This window comes from Cyrtonyx montezumae, unplaced genomic scaffold (assembly GCF_038088225.1).
Source record: "Cyrtonyx montezumae isolate F1298 unplaced genomic scaffold, pur_monq_1.0 scaffold_6, whole genome shotgun sequence".
NCBI lineage: Eukaryota > Metazoa > Chordata > Aves > Galliformes > Odontophoridae > Cyrtonyx > Cyrtonyx montezumae.
This window is the reverse complement of record NW_027072067.1, coordinates 8,148,343-8,170,652: the sequence shown is the minus strand read 5'-3', so window position 1 is coordinate 8,170,652 and position 22,310 is coordinate 8,148,343. Positions and strand designations below refer to the sequence as shown.

Below are 22,310 nucleotides of genomic sequence, written 5' to 3'. Positions count from 1 at the left end.
TAGCCATCCATCTTAACTACACTACGGAATGTAAGTGGCTGAATGGTTGTACTAAGTTTCTTATTGCAGGAAATAGTTTTTTGTCCTTAATTTCACAGTCAAATATTCTGAGATACCGATGTTTCATTTTCTTGTTCAGTCCTTGCAGAACTGTACTCTTCCAGAATGCCATACTTGCTCTATGTCATGCTGAACGAGGTCAGACTTCAGCCTTTTCTATTTGTGAAATGATTCATTAGCTGCTGTCTAGCCTGATATTCTGGCAGGCTGAACAGTTGACTCAGAAGTTGAGCAACAAGAATGAAGTGGTGTGGTCATAGTAACTGATACATGTAGCAAGCTCATTGGCTATTAGAGTAAATTTAACCTTAGTATCACTTAGTAAACCTCTTAATATACCTCTTAAAATAATGGCGTTGCCACAAACTTGTGGATTAAAGAGATGCAGTTTAATCTTAGAGTACTTTATCATTCCAGTTTGCTTTGCTATAAACAATCAATTAACAAGAGTGACCAAGCAGCAAGCAGACACACACCTACCTGCATGCAATGGGAAGACCCTCTCCAGAATGATATTCTTGACACAGGTAACTCAGTGAAGAGCAGGGAACGTGTCACAGACCAGAACTGAAGTGCTGAGCTGAGGGGCAACTAAATTATACTGGGGGTTACCAAGGGAGCAGGAGAAAAACGTGTCAATTGTCATTTAAGCTGATGTTTGTGAAAAATCTGTTGTCCCTGACATCAATGGGGCTGGAGCACGGTGCTTTGAACAAGATGACCTGCTGAGGTCCCTTCTGAACTAAAGGGTCCTGATCCGTCCAGTCTTCAGTGCTTCTCTAAAGGTACGTGAATATGGATTTAAGCTTAAAGAACCACATTCTCTTCCTGGGAAAACATAACTTAGTCTGAATCTTAACTGGTTTTATTTGGAATCAAAAGAAAACAGTCTGTCTAAAAATATAACTTCAGGTTTACGTTAATTTCTTCTTGATAAGAAGTTGGTTTAAGTTCTATTTTACACAGATACAGCTAATTACATTTTGTAAACTCATTAAATAGTTATTTTTAAGGTGACAGATACCCAAACTGCAGAAAAAGTTGCTGTTCATGTTACATTCACCAATATTAGCTGACAGTGAAGTATTTAGAACGTCCTGTCCAGTGGGTGTGAACAGATGTAAGTTCTCTTTTCCAGCACCTGATTTGCAGCCTTTTTAATAAAGTCATCCAGATTTTCATCTGCATCTATGGAAAAGCAAAAGGAAAAGCTTTTCTCCGTTTCTTTCAGGAAGGATTTCAGAATACAAATTCAAGTATCTAAGGTTCAGTGGTAGGAAACATCTAGAAAGATGCTAATAACTGTTGACTGAATAACTGACAGAGCACATCTAAATACTAACCAACTGGGTATGAGTAAGTCAAATACCCAATTGTTACCTCATATTTTCTCACAGGCATTATTTGTTACTGACAAATTTTATATTCTTCCCCACAGCTGAAAAAAGTCTATTTATCTCAAAATTTGATTCATCTAAGAGTAAAGACTATTGCCTCACGAGTTCTGTTCCTCATCTTAAGTAAAGGCAGAGCAGAACTGTTCCTTTGGTCATATAAAAAATACCCACTTAAGTTTTTTCTACTGAGTGGCTTCCACAATCTCTGAACTGATTTTCTAGCACTTACGTTTTTGCAGTTGAGCTATAGCATAATTATTCTTGAAATATGCTTCTCTGCAGAAGATATTAGTAAGAAGCACCTGCAAAAAGAATATTAAAAACAAGTAACTTAATTTCATAAACAAAACAATATAGTAAAAAAACATTGGTTTAAGCTTCTGAGTGTGTATTTTGTATCTTAGATATATTTTGTATCTTAGATAGGGAGCTCTGTGAGAGCAACGTATGCTGCAAGCTTAGTTATTTCATTTCCCACAGCATTGGGATGACCCCCTCACCAGATCCTGACTAGAAGACATTTGCAGTAGTGAATTCAGAATATGAAATCTCAAGACCACCCGATTTCATCAGTTTAGATTTGTCTCAATTAATTGTAGCAAAAAACATTTTTTATGTAGCTTAACTGAGCTACTCTCTCATCTCCTACATGAAGGAAGCAGCAGCTTGTTAGAGACTTGTGCAAGTTATCTAGGTGAACATCTCAGGGAAAAGTCTAAGCATAGTGCATCTTACCAAACATGCAACTAGGCAGAATGGTTCTAGACACTGATGTGTTAGAGAGTATGATCCACAGAGTGCAGGTGCTAGATGTCTGTGACTATACTGCAGCACACTTACTTCATGGTCGTGATTTCTTAGGCCAATGCTGATGGAGCGACTCGCTCTGGAAATAGCTGCTGTCATTGCATACAAATTAATAACTATATCTGCCACTCTCTTCAGAACCAACTGTTCGTCCACTATTGTCTAGAATAAAAATTATCAGGTTATATAAACTTCAATCAAATTATTTTTTCCCATGCTTAATTTGTATTTATGTTCATACTTAGAGTAAGTAAGTTTTGGATTAAATATGCTTCCCCTTTTCCAGACTTTCTGGTTACAGCCAGAAACTCCTATGGTAAATGCTATATCACAGAAATTCAAGCACCAAAAAAACACTGTATCTACACCCTAAAAAAACCCCACCTGTTTCTTTACACTGATAAGCATTTTCAAAACTCTAATAAATCTAGGCTATCCTAAGTTCAGTTTCTCCTATTTTAGCTAAGCTGCTCTGCAGCTGTAGAATATGAATGAATAACAGAAAGCATGCTGCTACAGCTCTCCATATAGGAAATGGGTTCCAGTGCCTGACAATTTGTGCTTATAGGAATACAAGGATGGGTCTACTGCTAACATCCTTGTATTCCTAATAACTAACCTCATCACAGTGACAAGATTTTCTTTTTTTAATAGCAAACAACCAACTTTTGCTTATAAGTTAGCATAGAGATGGAGTACATTTTCTCAGTCAATAGAGCTCAGATGTGCAAAGGAAATCCTGGCTCTTGACATATACAGTCTACTCTAGAGTTCAGTGAGGCCAGTGTAGTTGAGGAAAAGCTCAATGAGAAAAAACACAGCAGGAAGATAAGACTGTTACCTTGCCAAACCTGCTGAGCAGGCCTCTCACTGTAGTGCCGAAATAATAAACATTTTCCTCAAGTTTCTTGCCACTGTCCTAAAAAATAGAACAAAATACATAAAACATTCGGTACATTTAAACAATCTGAACAGTCTCCTAAGGTAAAAACCTACAGCAAAAGTCCCTAGCAGATGTGTGAGGTTTAGATAACCAGCATGCTGCAAACGGCATGCCACTCTGTTGCCAATGAACCCGAATGGCTGAGGATACGTGCTGCAGGAAAGGCACTTCTCTCTGAGGGAGGCCACCAGTTCCAGTCATTAGGCAGAAATCAAATTACAATTTTCAAACACAGCACAAAACTCAGTTGTTTTTTTTTTTAAACTTAGCCAAGACTGAAGTTTAGTGGAACACCCTAAGAGGTCAACCACTGGTTCTGAGGGAATCACAATGAAGTAACACTGTATACCAAACTGAACAATTAACAGGCAGCTCCCCAAAAAAACCCCGAGATGTGTGTGCCCCATCACAACAGAGAACCCCTTTCACCTAACATGGAATTTCAGTTAGCTGCTAAATTTGCTTACCAACTTCAATAAATACAACTCCCTTTTATGACAATCATTCACCATTTTATGTTTCCCCAGCTAGAAAGGATAGAGACTTTGCCTTTGTACCTAAAAGGAATGAGATTATAAATCACCAAGTCTTTTTTCAGTGGAAAACCACTGCTTAGTTGCATTCCTTTTATCTTGAAACCCAAGTATGGTTACATTGCTCTCTTGCCAACTACTGTGTTCTTAGTACTCAGTTAAAGCACATTCCTTCAGCTGTAAGATATGCATTAAAAAGTTCTGATTTTACTTCTCTAACTTTCCAGTATCGTCACCTTTATGCTTACAGAAATAATAGTTTGAGAATTCCTATGCAGCTTCTGCACAACAAACAAGATTCATATCTTACATGCTGCAAAAAGCCTAGAAGTCAGTAGAATGTGCTCAAACCCAGGTAGAAGGATTTCCAGTGTCACATTTGGCCTTTAACAATTCCTGAATACAAGTAATTAATTGCTGGATTATGACTGGCTTTGGTCTCTGTGTTGGAGGTACCAGCACTGTTCTCAACTAGCACCTGATGCAGGACAGCATCAGTGCTGTTATGAAATGCACCTACGTACGCTGGTGGCACTGCAGGACATGGTGTATTTACCTGAGGTAAAAGAAGTGGTGCCATGTGCACAGCACAGCATCAGCAAATCCTCTTACCTGTGTGCCTGGAACAGCTGACCTAGCAGCATGTATGCTGACAAAAAACCATTTCATTACAGTTCCTCAGATCACTAAAATACACCACAGGAAGAACTTAACTAATCACAGGAAGAACTTAACTAATCCCTACTAAAACCTTAAAAACAAAACAAAAAATACCCTTTTTTTCTTTTCTTGGGCCTAAGAATTCAGCAATTAAGCAAGTGTATACACAGCTCACCCCAATTCTTACTTTCAACCGTTACCATTAAGCAGGAAAGTAATGTGTTACATAACAGCATATTGCACAGGGCAGTTTGTAGAAATCACTTAAAATTGATATAAACCTGGATTTGTTGTAAGTACAGAGTTGTAACATTGGGCCTTACCCCTGAAACAATACAAACATCTGCTTAGATCTGTGCATCTCCCCATTCGTAATCACACCTCGTTCTGCATAAACACACAGTTGTGACAAACCTCGAAGGGAATCAGACATCAAAGAGCAGTGCCTGGCTCTCACCTGGAGGCTGGGATGCACCAGTCCACCACGTTCTTCCATTATCCCATAATCCACTTTTCTGCCCATTGAGTCCCGTAATTTGTTTGCAAACTCCTGCAGTGCCACTCCTACATTTCCTTTCTTGATTTCTCTAAAATGTTGAGTAAGAAACAGCTGCTGAAATCCATTTGCTGGTTTGCAAGGGAAGTTTCAGGATAAATGCGTTATCAAGAGATCTGTGGTGTTTCAGTCATTTGCTCCATTTTACTGTGAAGCCCAGAGAACCATACAGCCTCAGAAGCATTCACTCCACTCCTCGTGTAAATACAACAAACAGCAGAGACAGCAGGGCATGCACACAGCATGTATGCTGGAGATGTCCTGCCCAGAAGGTTTAGAATTCTGCACGTGCTGGAAATACACAGTAAGGTACAATCAGCCAAGGCTGCTAAATATGTCTAACATGGCCAACTGAAAAAAAAAAAAGACCCCTCTGCACTGAAGTGCCTTTCAGGCAATATATTCAGAAATGCAGTTTTTTCCAACCATTTCCCCCTTCCACGTAGTTAAAATTACCACTCTGTTTATTAAAAAACTGCCAGCAATAAATAAGAACGTACTTAATTTTGTCAGTTAAGATTTTGCCTGCATGTTGCATACCCGTCAAAGCAATGTACATTCGCAGAATTTCATTTGTTCCCTGTAAAAGAACATAGTGAAGTCAGTGTCACATGCAAAGTGCTTTTAGTATCCCAAAAATCGAGACGTGGCATCTTATGTATTTTTTTGTTTCAATACTTTCATCGTCTTCGTAACCGACACTCTGCTTCTCCTGGGACTATTCTAAATGCACCTGTACCTGTAAGATACAACTGCTCTGAGAGGTCCACAGAACACCAAAGCTGACCATCACGTGTAGCTGAATGTTTTTGTTTTTGTAAGTATGTGTCTGCTTTTGAAGAGAGGTTCCTTCCTCAACTACTTACTTACATAAGCTGCACAATATAACAGGTATTTCTGATCAGGTCTCCTAGCTGATCTTTCCTTTCTGACCTTCCACTGCTTCAGCTTTAAAAGACCGCTCCTCATCCACCCTGCTTTAGCTCAGTGATAAAATTCTGACTTCGTCTGGCTGTGAAGAAGTGTTTTTCATTATTAGCTGTGCATATTAAGAGAGCTGAAAAGAAACCTGGCTAAATGCACCTGTATGGTCCCAGTAAAGGGATATTCCAGTAGTTGTAAAAGTGTTCATTACGCCCCTTTGGAAAGCAAAAGCACATCAGGAAATGGAGATTATGAGCCCATACAAATGTGATGTCCAGGAATCCATTGTAAGATTGATTGTCTTAGCACAGATGGCTGGAAATCAACTTCACCAACTGTTAACATTAGTGAGAAAATGGACTGAATTACAGGACTGTGTTTTTTGTTTTGAAACAAGATTTCCTACAGCCAGCCCAATGGAGGAGGCTGATGTTATTTGCTGGCAGTTTGTGCTCCTTAGTACTGGAATCGACTCCTCCTAGTTATGTGAGACACACAGCCAGCGGGGGCAGGGCTGAGTGGAACTCCTGTTGGAGTGTTTCTGCTTGCAGCAACTTCCAGCTGAGACCTGTGCTGTCCTGACAACAGGACACAAACACTGAGCTCTAAATGGTCTCCCCAAGAAAAATTCAAGCAAATCACACATACAGATGATATCCAATTTGGAAACAGTAGAGAACAAACTTCACAGCTAACATTTCTTTTAGAAATAAATGCACATCAGCATGGTGAAACTTCTAAACGAATCCTGTGAGCTTCTCTGCTTTGCTGCTGAGCAGCACACAGAGGAAAAGCTGCACGATCTCAGAACAGAGCAGCTTAGATGCAAGAATCAGAAAATCCTATTAGAGAAGTTGTGTAAAAATAACTGACCGTTGTTTCTTAGCAAATCCTACTGCACTGTTAGATAAATGAGAGTAAAAGCAGCACAATGCCTGGAAAGTATGCTGAGTGAGAACCACTTTCATTCTGTCTTGCTTAAGCTTATGTATGATTTCACCACGATTCATGCCTTTACTACTATTTGCTGAACATAAACTGATTTTCATTTGTCAGCTGAAATAGTTCTGAACTTCTATGTTAAACTGTTATCTTAACAATTCAGAATTCCCCAACACATTCAAAATTACAACAGCCCCAAAGCACGAACTGGGCCTTCACTCCCATGATAGAGCATTTAAAACAGATACATGTTTTGTCCAAAACATTCAGAACATTTCTCAATATTTAAGAGGAAAGAAACAGTGTATTACAGTACCCAGGATATATGTTTTTTCAAAGGCAAAGCTAGAGTCAGTTCCTATCGAGCTCACACTTTGTGGTTAATCTATAAAATCCATCACCTCCAAGTTTACAATAGGAAAATACTACCTATATCACTGAAGAAAACAAGATTAGTTCTCAGGCTTATTCCAACTATGACAGACATCACAGCTAACCAGACAAAGCCTATTTAAATGAGCACTGTGCTGGATTTGTTTCACCTCAGGCTTACAGAGTGTTTTTGTCAGTTTCTGGTAAAACCAACAGTAGATTCATACTTGCCTCAAAAATGAGCAGAATCCTGGAATCTCGGAGATAGCGTTCATAGGGGTAGTCCTTCATGTAGCCCAGACCTCCAAGAATCTGCAGAGCTTCACTTACACAAGCCCACAACCCTTCAGAACTGAACACCTGCCATTGAACAGCACTCAGTCACCATGGCGCACACAGAATCAACAGATGCCGTGGCTTTGTTACTATACTGCGAGTTAATAAAACTGTGTCACTACTGTAATATTTTGTAGTGCTTTCACAGTAGTCCCATGTAAAGTTTTCCTGATATAATGTTCATGTGCCTCAGGGCGTCAAGATTAAAAATTACTCCTGTATCTGCATTCCACAGAAATGTCTCAGTAAGGCAATGTTTCCACGAGGGTCAGAGCCACAAGCTGAAAGAACAGAGCTTGTGTTTCCTAGCACTTCACAGTGGCCCAGTTCAAGGAACATGGGTTCTTCTGAACAGACCACACCGTCAGGGACCAGCAGGGGCTTACACTGCTGAGCCCCTGGCACTGCCAGCCACCCGCATCCGCCCCAGGCCTGGATGCTGCCTCACCAAGTCACACTCCTTCAGAGAGGGCATGGCTCTCACCGAGTATGAATTCTGCAACTGCTTCTTGTGTTCAAGCCAGGAGAGCAGCTCACTAAGGTCTGCAGTTGGAAATGGAACTTGAGCATTTTGGTGTGTGTGTGTGTGAAACTGCACAGAAAGAGAATTCAAGAGGACCTCAATATTCCAGATGTGCTACATGCAGTCTTTCCTCTGTGCATGGATACAGGCAGGAATCTGAGGTAATCTGTAAAAAGACTTCTCTGTTTTCCATACATTAATTTTTAAATTTAGCTGAAAATTTTTATGTACATCAAAAAGCAACACCTGAGCCTCTGCACAATGTGTAATGCAGGCTGAAGAATGTAAATGGTGTTTGCCTATACTAGCTTAGCGTGGTAGGCAAGTCTTTCAGGAGGATTAATTACCTTGACCATGGCTGCCTCCACAGAGCAGTCTGGAAAGCCAGGCCTGTCCATCATCCCTGCAGTGAGGTAAGCCATGCTCTCCATTACGTACGCTTTCACAGCCATAAAACAAAACTTCTCCTGTCAGACAGAAATGAAAGGAGTCACAGCTGATGCAAAACACCACAGCTAAGTTTGCAACAATACTGAAACTGAAGAGTTTCAACCATTTCCCTATGTTTTAATGTGTTCTTAAATAATATTTAATAAAAGTACGACTGCAAAGCACTCCTGAAAAATCTTACATACTTGCTCCATTTGTTAGTCACGTAAAATCACGTGGAAGATCAGCGTACCAGAAGCCTGCACTGAATTTCCACAAAACACCTCTTGCATGCTTTCTAATCTGGTACACTCTGAAGAAGCTCAGCACAGTCTGTGTCGTAGCACTTAAGCAAAGCAAAGCACAGAGATGGAGGGTTTCCATTTTTTTTTAATTACCTGAATTAATCCAAACTGGCTCAGTTTCTTATTGAACTGTTTCCTGGTACAAGCATACTCCGCTGTCATTTCTTAAAAAAGAAACAAAGAACCATACAACAATCTACAACAATCGTCTCAGAACAGCACAACTGTTATTGCTGCGATGTATTTCCTGCTGCATGGAAACAGTGTTCTTCTATTGACTGATCAGTCCCCACTGCTTCAGCAACAGCAGCTTCTGCACGCTGCAAAAGCCCTCAGAATGACCGTGTGACTGAGGCTGGGAATCCTGTGCCAAAGGCTTCAAACAAGAACCAGCTGTACCTGTACACTCACAGGAAGCTCATTTTGGTAATGATTAATTACTTTTTTGAGAGATGCCCATTAGTATCTTGGGTAACTATTGGTAGAAGCCAATTTCAGTACTCGTTAGTGCATGTAAGCTTTGAACATGACTGAAATTTGAAGGAGGCCGTACCATCTAAAAGCAATAGGATATATGCTACTGTGTTAGTAAGAATTCTGTACCTCAGAATAACTGCAACAGAGGCAATAGATTCCCACTGAACTGAAACACCTTCAGTGCTGTATAAATTTTTAGTCAAAATTTAAACAAAATTCATGTTTTAAAGCTGTCAAAGTATGTTATGACTGACAGTGCTAATTCAGTACAGCAACAGTAGTCTTGATCAGAACGTCACTACTGTTTTATACTCCACACAGATCAGATTTTTTCCCATGGCATCCAGTAGTTGGGAACACCTGATTCACCCACCTATCAATTTTTTAATCACTCCAGCAGATGCACTGCCCATGCTGAATCTTCCACTGTTCAGAATATTCATGGCAACCTGAGGGGAAAAAAAAAGCCTTTTTTTTTTTTTTTTTAGGTGAAAACCTTTTACTGCTCTCTGGCTTCATGTTTTCAGTGCTTCTTGGATTTCATTCATCACCACTGTACACTTCATAGCTGCAGGACCAGTCCCTCAAGTTGGGTGCTCAGTGCAGCACTGAGCATCTCTGAAGTGCTTTAAAACCAGGCATTTCAGACAGCATAACACTGCTGATCTCATACATGAAATACTTTTCTGATACTGACGATCAGTTACTCATTATTCAGTAATAATAATAATAATAATTCAGTAATAATTCAGTAATTTCTCTATTGAAAAATGGACACAAAAAGGTATTGAATTTCAGAGGGCTGAGCTGAAGGAAACAGCCCAGAAACAAAGCCCCCAGACACAGAGAACATCTCTGTTCTGTACTGCACAGGAAAAAGGTGCACACGTTTACACTGATGCTGCAGCTTGTCTCTGCCACTACACAGAAGCAGGGCAGGAGCTCTAGTTAGAAGCACAAAGAGCAATTCCATTTTTCTTTTAAATTTTCACTCTCTATCCAGCAGTCTTACTTAGACTTACTCTTGGGCAGACCGTAACACCCAGCCACGAAAAGCTGTGAAAATGTACTCATTCTTTTCACATAGTCATCCTGAAGCAAAACTAAAGACCTCGTACCTACAGGAGGCAGAGTGCTGGTGAGGTAAGGTGTTCATTCCAAGTACACGTAGGGAACACGTGCCTGTCTCAAACACCAACTCACTTGTCAAAACTCTGCTGAGTCTTACAGCAACATACAAGAAAAGGGAATGAGAAGTGCAGAAATGAAATACAGATCCACACTGTATGAAGATGTTGTAGTATTATTGTTATTTAAGATAAACATAAGTTTCTCTTACTTGACTCAGTTCAAAGACAAACACTGTTAAGAAGCTTAGCAAAAAGCCACTGTTCCTACCCTTTCAATTGTGGTAATTATCTGAAGAAAAAAAAACTGTGAAACTTGCATTTTCTCATGTTAACCACATTAGAGGAAATGGTTCTATTTAGATCTGGAGCTGCCTGCTACTGGAGCAGTAAGAACACTCACGAGGACCAGTTTTGCAAACCTACACATCGACATAGAAAGTGATCCATACTGTCCTTGCAGGGTACGTCACTCAGATGCAATGAAGAGAAGCTGTGCCCACGACAGCAGTGTGTTCCCAGCACCTCGTGCTATACAATCTGGTCCTGGGAAACCACGGCCATTCCCTGTAGCCCCAGAGACAGTCTGGATGGACTTCCCATGAACTATTTCCTGTTGTGCTCATTTCTCTCTTTCCTTTTCTACATCTCAACTCTGGCTGCAGAAAAAGAACACAGCTTAGTTTTTAAGTTCCATTAAAAGTTCCTCCCTTTTCAGAAGAGAGCAGTGCGTTCCCTATGCTAAAAAAAAAAAGCCAAACAAAAGCAGAACCTGCTCTATGACATTACAAAGAGACAAAGATCAGAGCTTATGGTGTGCCCATGCACTGCCCTGGTGAGCCCACCAAGCACATCAGCTGAAGTGAGAACTCGCTTCTTCAGTTTGGGAGTGCTGAGACTACCAATAAAGTAACTGTAATACAGTTTAGAAAGTAAGAATAAATCTTTCAGACTTTAAAAAATTGTTCCTGCTGGTTCCTGCTTACCTTAAATCCTCCTCCTACTTCTCCAATTACGTTCTCTATAGGCACTTTAGTGTTTTCAAAATGCACTTCACAGGCTGAAACACAGAGTTAATAACTGTTGAATTATAATGCAGAAATGTGTGTAAGACTGTCAGAACATAACTGACTTTTGTAACAAAGAGTTTTCCTAATGTACTGTGAGTGACAGATTACAAGATTTTGCCACAGGAGCTTGAATCTGGGAAATGACTGTAGCTGACATAAACCACTGATGTAGAATACTCCAAATTAATGTACACAAATTACAGAACCATCGTTTTGACTCTATGACACTGATACCACAGTAGAGCCCAAATGATAGACTGTGAAAACGTGCAACCATCAGTAAGTTGAAGAAAAACCTATGAAAATGTACCCCTAGATTAAAGTTGCCTGGATACTGAATCTTCTGAGTTATTTCACTGCATGGAAGTGCAGCTTCAGGCGTGCAGAAAAGAACTGTACAACATGCATTTCTTATTTCAGAGCCTGCACAAGAAGAGCTCAGAAGAAAAGATAGGTAATGAAACATGAAACCTACACTGATATTGATTTGCCTTTGAAATTAGATGATCTGAACAAATAGAAGTATTAAAACAATTTCTGTTAACAATTTTAAAAGGTTCTTACTATTGGAGCCTCGAATGCCTAACTTATCCTCAGGTTTCCCATGTGTGACTCCACCAAAATCACGCTCCACAATGAAAGCAGTAATTTTGTCTTTCACTTGTCCGTCCTTATCAACAACCTCTGTCCTAGCAAACACTGTGAAAATACTAGCAAGGCCACCGTTGGATATCCACACCTGTTTGAGAGAGGAGAGAAATGTATTCATTTGGAATTTCTTACCACTGTTCTTAATTATTTTGTACAGATGTCAGCAAAGAATGGAGCAATAAAAATTTGTTTCTTCCCTTAAAATCTAATGAGTATTCTGCTGCTGATCTTGCCTCTTGTGAACCTGTTTCCAAGGAAAGTTGATCAGAGTGTGGTAAGTTTGGAGCAACTATAAAAATAATTTGTAATATAGATTTGAATTAAACAGTGTATTTTCCCAAAAGCTTGTACAGCCTCTTGCAATACTGACTCCAGACACACTATGCACAATTCTACCTTTGATAAAAGTACTGTGCATATGGCCACATATTTATGACCTCCACAGGTGGTGTCACATCACAGATAAACATACCAAAAGCTACCAATCAAAAGCATCAGATACTGTTGAATCCAGTAACTGTGTACCTTCCAAGAGTGTATTCTGCCAGTTCTGGAATGGTCCAAGCAATTCAATTTCTAATGCACTGAATCTTACTAAAATCTTGCATGGTAAAACAAATGACAGTGATGTGAAAGACAGGAGTGCTTTCTATAAGCTTTTAGCAAAAAACATATGTCCAGTCTGTGAGCAGATACCTTGGAGCCGTTCAATAAGAAGTGCTTCCCATCCTCACTGAGGGTTGCTCTTGTCTGGATGGACGCAGCATCACTTCCACTAAAAGTAAAACAAGTTGTTTGTATAAAACTGCTTTAGAAAACAGAACTACTTTTTCTTTTGCCCCCCCCCCCCCCCTTCCCATCCTTTAAAAGTTCATAATTTATGAAATTGTACTATGTCAATTTTCATTTTTAAATAGCAAAGAACCTTCCTACACTTGAAAGCACTGATGAATTTTACTTCAGTTACCCCGAGGGGGACATTTCTGCTGATTAACGTGTGTTAACGACCTTATCAGCGGACCAAGGCATCAGAATGCCACGTCAGCACCTTTGCTGGGCTGCACTAGGAGCTATTCGATCATACTCTGCATCTGTTATCCAGAAACATACACAAGTTTACAACATCTGTTATTCCTCAAGAATTCACACCCCAGTTGGATATCCTAAGGGAAAAAAGGCTCAGCAGAAATGAAAAACAGATGAACATGTGACAGGACTCAAAAATGAGCATTTGGGCACTTCACGTGCTTTCTTTCTACAGGAGTAAAATTGCAGTCAATTACAACAAAGACATTGAGAAACGCTGTTCTGTGATTCAAAGTTCAAGCACTCTCTTCAGTCACCCCCTTATTACACAGCTGTGTGAAGCACGTCATTTCCCCCTTGAAAAAAATTCAAACACAACTGTGTCTCACTTTGGGCTTTGAGCTGTAGACAGTTCCTGGAACACCAAGATCTCAGCTGATGCTTTAATAGGATCACAGTTCCAAAATTCAGCTGTAAAAATGATTGCTTCAGTGTGCTACAGTGCAGTACCCAGAGACTGAAGGTGCAGTAACTGAGACTAGCAATCTTCATGAGTAATACTGGGCTAAATAAAGACATCAGGGGACTCCCAGAACAAAGCCAGCCCTCGTTCTCTTCCTGCACGTTACCTCGAAGTCCCTTGCACAGATTTCTTTGTTAAAAGCTTAAACATTACTAGTGTATATTCTGCCTGCAAACAAGTTTTTAGAGGGTGAAAACCGGGCATACAGCTGAGTAAAAGTCAGCACTGCTCATGGAAGAGTTCTCTATCACAACAGCATGAAAATCAGCAAGTGAATCACAAGGTCACTGCAAGATGTCCTAGCAGACAAGGCTTCAGAAAAGGCAGTTTGAAACTACTGCTCTGTACAGGTAAGCGAGGATCACCTTCAATGTTCAACTCTCTGTGCTCTCCATCAGCCACCGCACGGCAAACCACCTGCCTGCACGACCTGAAGAAAGCTGCCTCTTGTGCTCCGACAGAATTTATCAAGGAGTAAACTCAAATACATCCTCAGCTTTGAAAAGAAATTGCTGCTACAAAGATCCCTTTTCTAAACTCTAAAAGTAGACCAAAAATTCTTTGTATTAATTTTGGTAGCATCTTCAATACTGGTGCAGGCTTTTGTAGTTTTGAAAAAGAACTGAAAGTCACAGCACTGAAGCGCTGAGCTGGGAACAACAGAGGGCATGAATGCAGCTAACATCAAACACGGGATACAGATTTCCTGAAAGCTGCAGTAAGCAGCACGAGAGGGAAAAGACATAAGGTTCTAAGAACAGATACTGACATGCATATTGAGACAACAGGCACAAATTAGCAGATTTCATACAGTGACAAAGCAATCAGACAGTAGAAAAAGTGTAATTTTGGTGCTCCAGTGCTTTCTGAAGCTTTTGTAGTTACAAGAACACCACCCACCTTCCAGGCTCGGTGAGACAAAAAGCTGCAATGTGCTCCCCAGATGCCAGCTTGGGCAGGTACTTGGCTTTCTGCGCATCAGTGCCAGCAATCAGGATTCCCTGTACAAAGAATTAGGAGAAAACTTTTCAGCATCAAACTGTGTGAGCAGAACTGAAGCTGACAAACTTTGCCAACTTCAGGAATCTTAATGAGCAAATTATATGGCATAAGGCAGCAATAGTAAAAAAGTTTAATGAACAGTGGACGTTATTACTGATCTAATGCTAAAAGATGCTGCAGTAACAGATGTTAGGAGGCCTCAGGAAGAGGCTGACTGCTGAGGCTGCCTTCTCAGGGAGGTTTCTGGATACTTATGCTGTAAGTGAAGATGAATTGCTGCTCTGAAAGGCATGAAGGCAGTCCTCCCTTCATAAGTTATCATACTTCCATTACATTCTTTATAATTTTATTTAAAAAGTAAATTAAAAAGCATCAATTCTAAAAGCTCCTAACTGAACAAGATTTACTTCTATGTTATTTCACTGCACCCTGAAAAAGCCTCCTTTTAATTGTTTCTTATCATAGAGAGTTGTATTTGTTTTCAGTGCAGGGGATTCCTTAGGATTAAGCAGGTAGGATACCGGTACCCAGCAAATCAGGAAGGATTAATGTCAACTGACCCAAACTGGTCAAAGCAGGAGAAAGAGCAGCACCACGTGACACTGCACTCTCACAGACTGCTCTGCAGACCCGGGCAGCTCTCTGTGGATGGGGGCACTCTAAGTAAGGTGAGGAACACGCACTCATTTTTCATCTGCTCAACTCCTGGAAGAATTTTTTGATATTATAAAGACCTCTTGCTACTTTAAGCTTCAGAATACTGCCACCCATCCATCATAAAAGCCGCTGGAAACTAGAAAAAAATTAGTTTGAAATTCACACTGACCTCCTCAAAGCAGGTTTTCTCCACTTACTGCCCATAATACACATCCTCATTCAATGGGAATTCTGAATTCTCTGCACAACTGGGCCACCCTCCAACAATTTTAGCTCTACCGGTATTTCATTGTTTTCAGTATTTTTTTTCTTTTTAACAGAACTTGGGATTGTTTAATTCGTATTTGATGACACTCAGGACACTCACAGCCCACACTTACACAAACGTCCTCTCACCTTTCCTATGCAGGGCACACAGAACTACCCACATAAAAGCCCATTACCTTCAGCCCAATGGCCTGATGAGCTGCCAGGGTGACTGCAATGGATCCGTCCAAAGAGATGATCTCTCCCAGCCGTGCATACATGGTGTTGGACAGGCCGAGCCCACCTGGAACAAACACTGACCTTCATTCCAAGCAGATACCTTAGAATTTAACTCACACACTCCCACTGAAAAATTCCCTTCCAAATATGGAAACATTAAAATAACACCGTTTGCTGGGGAGCACAAATAACTGCCACACTGCTGCAGTTGTGACAGAAGAACCCATTACAAAAATAAACAAACACTTTTAAACGTGTTTGCTGAATTCAGTTCTATTCAAAAAAGCAGCTCTGTGTCCAGGCACACAGAGCAAACACAGCATAATCCACCAAATGGTAGGACCAGCTTGTTTAAACACTACCCCTGTGAAAATGGTAAAAGATTTGCTGTAAAAATGTCTCAATTCTAAATTTCCGTGCATTCAGGGTAAAGTGACTTTAGTGACCTCACAGCAGCAGACAAGGAAGCCTGGCACAGCTGAGCAGCAGCAGCAGGGGGAGCAGCAGCAGCACACTGCTGCTCTGGAGACCCCTTCCCCATAAGGTTTTTGTTCAGCACTGTTCTGCACAAGAGCTATGCTTGAATCACGAGGCACTACACTGCTAGAACTCTGTGTGGACAAACATCCCCATCTGTGAAGGACAGCGCTGACAGATCTGTGCCATGAGACACTGCTGTCTGTACCTGGTGTAATTTTAGAAACATCAGCTATTACTGCAAATCCCACAGAACGTCGAGCTACTCCACTGCGACCAAAATTCAAACAAAAAGGAAAAGGCTGTGCCAGGGGGAATGCATACCTTCTACATTGAGTAACCTAACCCAACAAGTGTGCACAGCACCCCACTGATGCCCACACCCCTTCATTACCTGGGCAGTCAACGACTTACATGTTACAGACAGTGTGTGAGACCCAAACGTATCCTACCATGGATCATTGGGTTATTCTTTTTGATCACTTACCATATTCCTCTGGAATCTGCATGCCAAAGAGACCCAGATCTCTCAGTCCTTTTAAAGTTTCAGGTGGGATTTTTGCATCTTGATCAATCTTCTTGGAGTCCACTACAAATACAAATGGTATAATAATTTAAAACCTTGATTTTCAGCACAGAAAAACCTGAGATCATAGTGCTCTCAAATCAGAGCAAAGGTAACTGTGTCCATGAGTCACCAGCACTGTGCCCTTTGGCCTAAATACAAGCTTGAGATGAACTGAAATAGCCTACGGAAAACAGGCTGCGGGAGCAGCACGCCTCACCCTGCTCTAATTACCCTTTGATTTCTGAAGCAGCTTTAGTAATATTGTGCTGTTGCACCACATGCCTAGGTACATCTCACCCCTAATGTTGCAAGAGTTATTTTTTCTAGGTTTAGCCCAGTCTTACAAATCATCCTGTTTGCCTTCCTGGCTGGAAATCTCAATCCATAAGCCGGCTTCTCTAAGACTAACAGCCTCAGCCCACTGCCACAACCGGTCCTCCTCCTCCCAGCAAAACTCTTTCTAGTCTTTGGAAGCTGCTGACACTGCTAAGTCCTACACACTGCAGCCAGAAGTCCAACACTGTTTCCAGAAAGTAAGCATTTCAAGATGGATTTGTCCTTAAGGAGAGATGTGCTACAAATTGACTTGAGCAATCACTTTTCACAAGGGCTATTTCCTGGTTTTCAGGAATCACAGAATTTACTCATGAAATGAGCTGGGAACATTAAGAAGAACCTAGTCCACCATGGAACCAACACTGCACTTGATTACCTCACCTTATTACACACCATTAAAGCCAAAACACAGAACCAACTGGAAGCTCCAAGAACACTGATGACAATCACATCAGGACAGATACGAGGAAAGCACTCAGAAGTGGGAAAAAACTCATTTTTGTTTCATTACCTCAAGTGTTTCTGATGCACAGGTTGTGCACGTGTACTCTAGTGCATTCCATGACTGGAAAAGGTGTTTCTTCCTGCACCACAACATAGTCATGACTTGTTTTTAAGAGTACTTAGTTGGGAAATGGGTTAATTACACAAATCTTGTTCTTATGAAGTATTTAAGTTCCTAGGGGATTACCACAGTGGTCCTGTATGATAACAGTGAAAATATAACAGAAACACATTCAAGGTGATTCTGCTGCAGGGTGTCAGCTGCAGCAAAGGGAATGTAAGCCATCTTTCCAGAGCACTCAAAAGAAAGTAACTCTGCAAATGCAGCAGAGTGCTCCTAAAGAAGCTTCCCATTCACTCTGGTTAAATGACGCTGTATTCCTATATGAAATAAAATAGGGGTATGCAGCTAAGCATCCTGGTCTTCATCTAAGTGAAGTTATTCAGAAAGGGAAGACATTTGAGATGAGCTCTTTTCACACTCAGTTTTAAGCTATGCTGTATAAGATGCACATCCCTGGCATGCCACTGGCTCTTCTAGGAAGAATGGGGTGGTCGTTTCTTTCTCCCCCATTCCACCCACTCAGACCTCTGCACTGCAGACTGCCACACTTCAGAATGACTGCTGAAATGAACTGCTTTGGTTACGCAGTGCCAACCACACAGACCAGGTCTCTCCAAGTGCCTATGGCTGCTGCCCGACCCACACCCACAAATTGTCCCAAGAAGTAAAAAGAAACAGCCATGAACGCAAACAAAGATGAGCAATTCCCAACTTCCAGTCAGACTTTATGATCTGATAATTCTATTTCTCTCTTAAATAACAATTTTTTTACTCAGTGGGTGTTATTCCCCCAGAAAACAAAGAATTTAAACATGTAATCTGTGCAAATTATTAATTTATGGTGAGCAATGCTGCAATCTTATTACTAAAATTACCTGTATCTCATAAATCATCACCTGTGACAACTACAGCCTCTTCAAACTCCCGCAGCACTCAGCAATCCACACTGCTATCTTTGTCAGCAGGAAATCTCAGATGACAGTTTAACTATCTCAGAGATCACTGTCTGTAAAAACCAATTTTCTACAACTGTTCTATAACTGGCTCATCTATGGCAGCAGCAACAGAAGGAACACCTGCAGCTCTCCCTGGGCTGCATACAGCACGCGTGACTTTTCCAAACAGAATTACTCCTCCAGTGCTGGCAACTGGAGCACACATAAAAGCCTTTGGTTTTTCATGGCTTCTCAGACTTACCATTTATGAATATCTACAGTGGATTTTGCAGAGAATAGTTTTAGTGCAGTACTACAGGTAAAAAGCTTCCCAAACGGCCCACAATGAATCAAGTGGTAAATGGCAACGTGCAGCCAAGCTAAGCACAATTTTAGATTCTACCTCTGAATCCTTTCAACTCCTCTGGTTCTTTTAATTTTTTTAAAGATTCACCTCTTCTCATCGACATCCAAGTAAGTCCATACAAAGAAGCCATAAATTATCATGCCTATATCATCGGCACTGCACAACTATAAATATACATGCAAAGTAACTCATGTATGTAAAGTATAACCTTATTTAACTGCTACAGCTATATTTGCTTTGTAATCACTTACAGAAGTAAGAAACTAATATCTATACCTTCTTCACTGAAGAATTTTTCTACAGGTCCTATAAACTGGTTGATCTCCTGCAGCTCTTCATTGGTAATTTCAGGATAAGGGAAAACTTCTTCCTAAAATAACAGATGTTGTTTTAAAATAAAAAAAAACAACACATGATTCAGTTGAAATGAAATCTCAAGAACATATATCTTCCAAACACCAGGCTCTAAAAGCCACGTTTGAAGAACTGCACAAAATGTTCAGGAGTTTTATCTGATGCAATGAATGGGACTTGACTAAGCTACGTACCAAAGCATATCACTGAGGAGAAAACAAAGACATTTCAAGAATTCTAAGGATACAAAAATCCTTGGTTAACCATGAGCTTTGTCAACGTAATCCCACTTTGGGATAAAAAACAGTTTCCATTTACACCAGAGTCTGCTCGGTATTACCGTGTTTTACATGTGGGCACACAGATTAGAGGTGTGCTGCTGCACACTGCTCTTTTATGCAGAATTTTTCAAATAACCACTCTGATCATAGACTGGAATTGCTATGACCTGGTAGGTCAGAATAAATAAAAATTTCCAAGCAACTAATGCACAGACTCACAGAAACATTATAATACCGTCGGAAGGGCCCCTCACAGCAGCTGGTCCCGGTGCCCGCGCCGAGCAGGGACAGCAGCTCAGGACAGAGCACCGCTGCCCCTCCGTGCAACCCGCGCCTGTGCCTCACCACCCGGAGTGCAAAGAGCTTCTTCCTCACATCCAATCTGAATTTCCCCTCCTTTAGTTAGAAACCATCTCCCCTTGTCCCGTCACAGCAAACCGAGCTGAGGATCTGTCCCGCTCCGTCCCGGCGGGGCTGGCAGCTGCTGTGGGGCTGCAGGAGCCAGGCCTGGGCCCGGCCGCCTCACGGCCCTCGGGATCCTGCCGGGCGCTGCTGGAGCCGCCCCAGGTGTCCCCGGTAAATGCTGCAGTGCTCAGGTGATTGCTCCATTGAAAGTGCGGGGCAAAGGGCGCACCAAAGCGGCACTGCACGGACGCGGCCTGACCATCGCTGCCGGCACAGCGTCACAGCCCATCCCAGCGGACACGTCGCGTCGGCTCAACGCAAAGCCCGGCCCGGCCCGCTCCAACGCAGCCCTGCGCCCGCCCCGGGCACTCACCGAGCTGACACGCGGCACTGCGGGCACAGCCACGCGGGACTGCTCCCCGGGACCGCCCGGGCCGAGGGCACGGAGCCCCGCGAGGCCCTACGGGACCGCCGCGACACACGGACGCGTCCCCCCACCCCCCGGAGCCGCTCACCGCCCACCTTGCGCAGCGCCCCCAGGAAGAGCTCCTTGGCGTACGCGGAACGCGGCGCGGCGGTACGCAGACGGCGGACGGCGGCGGGGCCGGGCAGGGCGGCGCGCAGGGCGCGTACCAGGAGCCCGCTCATGGCGACGCGGACGGCCACAGCAAGGCGGGACAGCGCGGGCTTGCGGCGGGGCACGTGACTGGCGGGGCACGTGACTGGCGGGGCGGCGCCGCGGTGACGTGGGGCGGGGACATGGCGGGTTGGAAGCCCCTCCGGCACGTCCTTTAACGGCCGCCTCTCCTCTGCGTCCCCAGCGCAGCAGCTCCCGGCTTTGGTGCGGGCGTGCAGGCGGCGGCACGCAGCCACAGCCCGCGCACGGCCGCGGGATGCCGCACCCGACACGGGCAGCCTGCGGGCAGCGGGCGCAGCTCGGCCGGGGAGCGGCCGCCCCGCTGCAACCGAACTGCAGCCACGAGCAGCACGCGCTCCAACGCCTTGTGGGGTTAAATGCGATAACTGCACCAACACTGCCCTCTACATGAAGCCAGGTGTCCTTACGTGAGGTAAGGGAGCTAGGCCTTCGCTAAGGGCCTTCACAGCGATAGATCGGAAAGGTTACAGAAGGACACGTCTTAATTTCCTGCAGATAGAAAGAGACCCTGCTTCTCCGTAAGACGGCAACACCTTCACGTTGTCATAGCTGTGAGGACACAGGACACCGCGTACCAAATCCTGAGCTTCTGATCCCCACCTGAACTTTTACTTTTAGATGATGGAAAGCAATTAGTAGTGCCTAACCAGAAGTGTGGGTGCCAAACACTGAGCTGAGTTCAGCACTTGGTGGTCTATGGCATGGAATAACAACGTGCTCATGTCCCTCTAGGGAGGATAAAGGAAGAGCACAGCGAAGGACAGCCTGAAGAAGTGATCCAAACAGTGACAACAAAGCTAGGCCGTTGCAAAGCAGCAGAAAAAAGAAGCCTCCTGGGAATTTCAAAAGAACTGAAATAGCAGCATGCTGTGCATTCACTGAGAATGAGATTGTGATCATATCTTACAAGAAGTACCTGTAAAGAATTTTCTTCCAATTGCAGAACAAATCATAGTGGATAACAGCAGATCCACAGCATGAACTATAAGCAGACTGTCACTTGCAGGTGACAAACATCCTCTTTGTTTCTGTGCTGAAGATCCCAAGACTACATCAGAAGTGTATCACACCATTTGTATTGTCCCGTTCCTGCCATCTCTTCCTAATGCTGTGCAACCACAACTGAACACACTCTGATGGCAGCTGCAGTTCTCTGCAGCTCTCCATTAGACCTAATTCCTCTATTCCAGCTTTTAAGCATCTTCAGACAGCGCTGCGCAGAACTGTACAATACACAAAACATCTTTTTCCCCTTCTGCTTTAGCAACATGCCTGAACTACTTCTTTACCTGCTTTTGTTTAACACTCATCTCTGGTGTCTGCCACTGAGCTATGCATCCACACATAATTTAGTTCCAGCTTCCTCTGAAACTGCCAGGCTGCCCTTCACTATATTGCCTTCCTGTAACGGAGCCACTCTCTGGAGTTAGCTCTCCAGAATTCACATTTTGTGATCAAACCTGACTGCCACAGGGATGTCAATTTCAGCCTGTTCCACACAGAACTGCTTTCATGAGGAGGAATTAATACTACAGATATTTGGGTCAGTGAATGA

General features: G+C 42.5%; 1 protein-coding gene across 1 annotated transcript; it reads right to left on the bottom strand.

Moving 5' to 3' along the window:
- Positions 1-903: 903 nt before the first annotated feature.
- Positions 904-20,750, bottom strand: ACAD9 (acyl-CoA dehydrogenase family member 9). The gene is made up of 18 exons (XM_065749648.1): positions 20,620-20,750; positions 19,334-19,427; positions 16,771-16,872; positions 15,764-15,870; positions 14,562-14,662; positions 12,809-12,887; positions 12,026-12,200; positions 11,378-11,451; positions 9,638-9,713; positions 8,881-8,951; positions 8,401-8,520; positions 7,426-7,554; positions 5,457-5,536; positions 4,858-4,987; positions 3,106-3,183; positions 2,298-2,426; positions 1,687-1,759; positions 904-1,248 (listed from the first exon to the last, which is right to left on the bottom strand). Exons 1-18 carry the CDS (start codon positions 20,743-20,745, stop codon positions 1,148-1,150), a joined length of 1,845 nt encoding a protein of 614 aa, XP_065605720.1. The 5' UTR covers positions 20,746-20,750; the 3' UTR covers positions 904-1,147.
- Positions 20,751-22,310: the final 1,560 nt, after the last annotated feature.

Bases quoted from the DNA above. Each gene is read 5' to 3' on its own strand.
- ACAD9 (XM_065749648.1), bottom strand. From the start codon at position 20,745: ATGAGCGGGCTCCTGGTACGCGCCCTGCGCGCCGCCCTGCCCGGCCCC. The intron at 8,952-9,637 runs GTGGGTGAATCA...TTCTTTTTTAAG, and splicing joins AGTGATTAAAAAATTGATAG to AAATGACAGCGGAGTATGCT. The intron at 4,988-5,456 runs GTACGTTCTTAT...TCAACATTTTAG, and splicing joins ATCTTAACTGACAAAATTAA to AGAAATCAAGAAAGGAAATG.